The 7,061-nt window shown below is 46.5% G+C and overlaps 1 protein-coding gene across 1 annotated transcript in view; it reads left to right on the top strand.

Annotated features, from left to right (window-relative positions):
• GTF2F2 (general transcription factor IIF subunit 2) overlaps positions 1 to 7,061 on the top strand; it is a 131,689-nt gene that overhangs the window by 84,256 nt on the left and 40,372 nt on the right. Inside the window, exon 7 of the mRNA XM_015423813.1 lies at positions 555 to 654. Coding sequence (XP_015279299.1) covers positions 555 to 654 — 100 coding nt within the window. The remainder of the gene's footprint in view (positions 1 to 554; positions 655 to 7,061) is intronic.

Genomic DNA, 7,061 nt, shown 5'->3' with positions numbered 1-7,061 from the left:
CACCCACCCACCCCCGGAGCATACAATTTTCTCTACCTGGGGCTCCAAAGGTAGAGAACAGGCTCAGGGCGGGTCACAATATTTCGATAAATACAATAAAATTTAAAACACATTAAAACATATAAAATCAATAGTCATGCGTGCCATAGGGAGAATCTAGCCCATTGCTGTAACTAGGTATGGCCGGTTATCAGTAGGTGGGAGACAGCAACCTCGGGGGGGGGGCATGTGTGGACGCCTGCTGCCTCAGCCAAAGGCCTGGCGGAAGAGCTCCGTCTTGCAGGCCCTGCAGAATTGACGTAGATCCCTATGCAGGGCCCTGATCTCAGTAGGGGGCACATTCCACCAGGTGGGGGCCAGGGCGGAAAAAGCCCTGGGCCTGGTCGAGGGGCTAGGCGGACATCCTTTGGGCCAGGGACCACCAGGAGATGTTGACTCTCAGAGCGTAACGCTCTCTGAGGCATATATGGGAAGAGGCTGTCCCTTAGGTATGTTAGGTAGTTTTCATGAGCAAACATTGATGTCCCTCATATTTTTTGTCTTTCCTACTTCAGGTTGCAAATAGAAGAATCTTCCAAACCTGTAAGCTGGACCAAGCAGCTAGATAAAGCGGTAACCACCAATTACAAACCTGTGGCTAACCACCAGTACAATGTAAGTGCTCTTCTGCCATTTCTATTTTTCCTACTGTTCTACCTTTCTAAAGCCTTGTGGCAAAATTCCTGACTAGTTATAGCAAACAAATACATGAAATCCAGCATTTCCATCCCATTCCATTGCAAAAGGTATATAAGTTCAGTTGTTAATTTTTCTTTTTTTAAAAAAAAAAAACATAGCACATTTATTTTTAAATGTGAAAAAACAATACCATAGAGTCAAGAGAATATTCAGTTTACATATTTCACACAGTATCATACAGAGTAAAATAAATCAGTAGTTTAATCCAGTTGCATCGTCACTAGAGCTTTAATATCACATGATTCATCAACAACATTACCATAATTGCAACTCTTCAGCCTCACTTGGAATCTCTCCTTGGTTTACTAAATATTCCAGTACAGGAAACCCCTATCGTAGCAAAGTTGGAGGGGGATACAAAGGAGTTAAACTGAGATTGGTTATCTGCTGTTTTTGCCACAGTGTAGTAGTAGCCAGTATGGTGTAGCGGTTAGGAATGTCAGACTAGTTTCTGGGAGACCCAGGTTTGAACTTGTGCTGTGGAAACTTACCAGGTGACCTCGGGCCAGTCACACACTCTCAGCCTAGCATACTTCGCAGGGTTGTTGTGAGGATTAAATGGAAGAGAGGAGAAGGGTGTGAGCCGCTTTCATTGGGAGGAAGGCTGGATCGATTTATAAATGTATATATATCCGTGTGTCATTTGCTATTGTGATTCAGCTGAGGGCGCGTGCCACCTCTGCACGTCTTAGCCAAGAGGGGAAAGGGGGAAACACCTCAGGCAAACTTAAGCCCTCTGGGAGCCCTCTGTTTCAGTGGGACATGCTTAAACTGCCCCCTTTGGAGTAACAAGAACTTAGAAGTTCTGAGGTTTGTCTGGATTATGCAGACCGCCCACTGAAAGGGGGTCCTTCAGGTATGCTTTGAAGTGGGAGTTTGGACCCAGCACTGAACACCGGTTCACTTTTCCCCCAAAAGCCTGTCAGCAGGCAGGTCCTCAGGCTTCTTCCGCCTTGTCTGGGTTCTTGGAATCGATCCACCTTCGATGTGGTCTCTGTGCTTCACACCTATGGGATTCAGTGCGCCTGCGCTGGATCGATTGGCATTGTAGCAAGCTCTAACGGATTTTCGCGTCCAGACTTCAGGCACGCACAGGAACCCCGACCATGCATGCCCAGAGGGATGGGCGCGGACATCCCACCAGTTCCTTTCTTTCCGCCACGCTGGAAACATCCTTTCTTGGTCGGTGAGATTAGTAGCTAATTTTTCCTCAGATGCTCTTCGAATTTTTGTCCATCAATTTTTTTATCTCCTTTGCCTCAATGTTTTTGTTCTTATATCGGGGGAAAAAATTTTTTTACCCAAGTTTGGCCTTCGGCCCCCCCCCCCCCAATACCTCTTTTTCTTTCTCCCCCCCCCCTTCTCCATTTGGTTTATTTTATGGAGAAAAAGTGAGGCTTTTTCAAATGTTGTACTGGGTCCGCCTGACGGCCACACCCTTTGTATTTTTTGCCTCGGTGAGACGCACCAGCCGGAGTCTTGCCAACACTGTGCCAAGTTCTCAAATCAAACTAGGAAAAATCGAGCGGCGCATCTCCGAGTAGCTTTACTGGAATCAGCGCTAAACCCCACTTCCAGCATGGATCCAGACGTACCTGTGAGACCATAAACATCGACGGCTCCAGCGTCGAAATCCTTGTTCGACATTGTCCAGTCGACATCGAAGCGCCCGACAACGCAGTCTTTGGCATCCACTCCTGTAAAAAAGAAGAAGGAGAAATCGGGCAAAGACCACAAGTCTGCCAAGAAGTGCCCCCGTACCTACGACAGTATTGACATTGGAGACTCTGACCGCCCCACCGATACCGGTCACCCAGCTGATGGACTCCCCTATACTGACGCTGACACGCTGGCGGACATACATCCCTTCTCTGACATCGAGGACATGGGAATCCTCAGCCGTTCCCAGGGCAGGGACATAAGAACATAAGAGACGCCAATGTTGGATCAGGCCAAAGGCCCATCCAGTCCAACACTCTGTGTCACACAGTGGCCAGAAATACCAGTGCCATCAGGAGGTCCAGCAGTGGGGCCAGGACATTAGAAGCCCTCCCACTGTTGACCCCCCCCCCAAGCACCAAGAAGACAGAGCATCACTTGCCCCAGAGCCCCTAGCTATACCTTGTGGCTAATAGCCACTGATGGACCTCTGCTCCATATGCTTATCTAATTCCCTTTTGAAGCCGTCCATGCTTGTAGCACCCACCACTTCCTGTGGCAGTGAATTCCATGTGTTAATCACTCTTTGGGTGAAGAAGTACTTCCTTTTATCCGTTCTAACCCGACCGCTCTGCAGTTTCATGGAGTGCCCACGAGTTCTTGTATTGTGAGAAAGGGAGAAAAGTACCTCTTTCTTTACCTGCTCTTTCCCATGCATAATCTTATAAACCTCGATCATGTCACCCCTCAGTCGTCTTTTCTCCAAGCTAAAGAGCCCTAAGCGCTTTAACCTTTCCTCATAGGGAAAGTGTTCCAACCCTTTTATCATTCGAGTTGCCCTTTTCTGCACTTTTTCCAAAGCTATAATATCCTTTTTAAGGTGTGGTGCCCAGAACTGCACACAGTATTCCAAATGAGGTCTCACCATTGATTTATATAGGGGCATTATTATATTGGCTGATCTGTTTTCAATACCCTTCCTAATAATCCCCAGCATAGCATTGGCCTTCTTTATTGCAGTCACACACTGTCTCGACATTTTCAGTGAGTTATCCACTACAACTCCAAGATCTCTCTCTTGCTCAGTCTCTGCCAGTTCAGACCCCATCAATGTGTATTTATATTTAGGATTTTTGGCTCCAATGTGCATCACCTTGCACTTGGCCACATTGAACCCCATTTGCCATGTTGACGCCCACTCGCCCATCCTTGACAGATCCCCTTGGAGTGCCTCACAATCCTCACTGGTTTTCACCACCCTGAACAACTTTGTATCATCCGCAAATTTAGCCACTTCACTGCTTACTCCCATCTCCAAATCATTAATGAACAAGTTAAAAAGCAGTGGACCAAGTACTGATCCCTGCGGTACCCCACTGCTTACCACCCTCCACTGAGAAAATTGCCCACCTACACTCACTCTCTGTTTTCTATGAACTAGCCAGTTTTTGATCCATAAAAGGACTTGTCCTTCTATCCCATGATTTTTGAGCTTACTTAGGAGCCTTTGATGAGGAACTTTATCAAAAGCTTTCTGGAAGTCAAGGTAAATAATATCTATTGGATCCCCCTTGTCCACATGTTTGTTCACCCCCTCAAAGAACACTAACAGGTTAGTGAGACAAGATCTTCCCTTACAGAAACCGTGCTGAGTCTGCCTCAATAGGTTTTGTTCATCTATGTGCCTACTAATTCTTTCCTTAATAATGGTTTCCACCAATTTACCCGGTATCGACGTCAGACTGACTGGCCTGTAATTTCCCGGATCTCCTCTGGAACCCTTTTTAAAGATGGGAGTGACATTTGCTACCTTCCAATCCTCAGGAATGGAGGCAGATTTTAAGGAAAGATTACATATCTTTGTCAGGAGATCTACAAGTTCACATTTGAGTTCTTTCAGAACTCTCGGATGTATGCCATCTGGGCCTGGTGATTTTTCAGTTTTTAAGTTGTCTATCAGTTTTAGGACCTCCTCTCTCGTCACCTCAATCTGACTCAGGTCTTTCAACACCCCTCCTGAAATCAGTGGTTCTGGAGTGGGCAAGCACTTCTCATCTTCCACAGTGAAGACGGAGGCAAAAAATGCATTTAGCTTCTCAGCCATTTCCCTATCATCCTTCAGTACTCCTTTTACCCCTTGGTCATCCAAGGGCCCCACTGCCTCCCTGGCTGGTTTCCTGTTTCTAATGTATTTGAAGAAAGTTTTATTGTTGGTTTTTACGTTTTTTGCTATATGCTCCTCATATTCCCTTTTTGCCTGCCTGACCTCAGACTTGCATTTTATTTGCCATAGCCTGTGTTCCGTTTTATCAGCCTCACTGTGACTAGCTTTCCACCGCTTAAAGGAATCCTTTTTACCTTTTACAGCTTCCATTACTTTGTTTGTTAACCATGCAGGCTTTTTCCTATACCTTTTTGTGCCTTTCCTAACCTGCGGAATATATTTTATTTGAGCTTCTAGAATTGTAGTTTTAAACAGTTTCCAAGCTTCCCCAATGGTTTTGACCCTTTCTACTTTTCCCTTCAGTTTCCTCCCCACATGTCCCCTCATATCAGATAAGTTATCCCTTTTAAAGTTAAAAGTGGTTGTGTGAGTCTTTTTGGCCAATTCCCTATTTATACAAATGTTGAACTCCACAACATTATGATCTCTGTTCCCAAGCGGTGCAATCACTTTTACATCTCTCACCAGGTCTTGAGTGTTACTTAGGACCAAATCAAGGATCACCTCTCCCCTGGTAGGTTCCGTGACCATCTGCTCCATAGCACAGTCATTTAGAGTGTCTAGAAATGCAATCTCTTTTTCTCGACTAGAACACATATTGACCCAATCAATGTGTGGGCAGTTAAAATCACCTATTATGACACAGTGTTTTTGTCTAGCTGCTATCTTTAATTCATCCATCATTTTATAATCCTCCTCTATCTTTTGATCTGGTGGGCGATAACAAACTCCCAGTGTTAAGTTTCCTTTTGGCCCCCCTATTTCAACCCATAGAATTTCCAGAAGCGAATCCAATTCTCTTAGCTTCTCAATCTTACTGGACTGTATACCCTCTCTGAAATACAGAGCCACCCCACCTCCAACCCTTCCCCCCATCCTTCCAATATAAGATATAACCGGGAATCACCATATCCCACTGATTTTCCTCATCCCACCAAGTTTCTGAAATACCCACAATGTCTATTTTTCCCTCCAACACCAGGCATTCCTTGGACACTTCTAGCATTTGTATAGAAACAGCTATAATTTCCCATACAAGTTAAGCCTGCAACCTTCCTCTCTACCGCCACTCAGCATCACCCCTCTTGCCTTTTTGCCAAGGACCGGCCTTTCAATACCAATACTAGGGCCGATAGCGGCCACTCCCGGAGATGAGAAGCTTCACTATCTCCCAGACACTCCCGCTCAAGGAGTAGATCCCCACGGGTCTTTTTGCCCCCACTGCCTCCTGCTCTCTTGTGGGATCACCGCCAGCTACACTATCTCTACGGGGCTTATCCACCGTTGTCTATGCCATGGCTGACACCAGCAGGTTTTTCGGATTGGGATCGTTACTCTGTACATCGATCCCAGTCTCCCCGCAGATCGAGCCCGACACCCTCTGCATCTCTTTCTCATCCTCCCGACCATCCATCACAAGATCCTCCTCGACATCAACTGGATCAATGTCGACCTGCTAGTCCTCCTATTCCAACGCAGTCGATCCCAGATCCAACTGGTCAAGCGGAAGCTACTCCGGTACAGAAAGCTAGATTCGTTTGTCCGACGATTCTACTCCACGGGAGCACTCAGTGTGAAGACCACGAATTATTTAGCCTGTATGAGTAGATATCAATATACCTTATGGGAAGGCTTTCTGAGGTGTTAGCGACCCTTCCGGATGACAAACGGCAGTTGGCCCGCACCATTCAAAAAGAAGGCATGTGACAGCAAGCTGTCATGATTGTTCATTGTATATATGCTTCACCTGTTGGGACCTCTTAACATGCAATGCTTTCTGTATTAACTCATATGTTGATAGTTGTTGCCTAGTGACCCATGCGCATGCTCATAAACGGCAAGCTTGTTAGCGTAACGCAGAAACACTTCAAGGACAGGTGGGAGATAAGGGAGCTCGCTTATGTCTACTGATATTGCTCAGAGCCTGGGAACTACGATGTTTTGGAATATCCAAGCCGTTGGGATTCCCATTACTTTGGCGCGGTTCTTCCCGGGCGGGAAAGTGTCTCATTGGTATAGAGTCTGTTTGAATTTTGTTCATGTTACCTGCTTGATGTATTGCACGCCATTCTAAACAGAAATCTTGTTAGTGACACATCTTTTAATAAAGTCATCCTCGTGACTGAGAAGTGGCTAGTTGATTGATGGTACCATTACAGACTGTTTAGAATCTTAACATTCCAAATCGTTCCACATCTATCACCACCGTGATGAGTGACGACGATGGGAAATCTCTACCCCAGGACCAGACCCAGGATGGGTCCGGTCCAAAGGGCCTCGCTACAGAGGAGGGAGCCGGCATGGAGAAGTCGACTCCGGATACTCCTGCAGGGGCCACCGGACTAAAGAAGGTGACAGCGACGCTGTACATGTCTCCACGGACGGGCCAAGAACCCCCCCCCAGCTGGAGCGATTTCGGCCTCGAGGGCCTCCGGCAATC

Source organism: Gekko japonicus, unplaced genomic scaffold, assembly GCF_001447785.1.
Source record: "Gekko japonicus isolate JY-2015 unplaced genomic scaffold, Gekko_japonicus_V1.1 scaffold2207, whole genome shotgun sequence".
NCBI classification, from domain to species: domain Eukaryota; kingdom Metazoa; phylum Chordata; class Lepidosauria; order Squamata; family Gekkonidae; genus Gekko; species Gekko japonicus.
The sequence above is the reverse complement of the archived record's forward strand: the minus strand, read 5'-3'. Positions and strand labels throughout refer to the sequence as shown.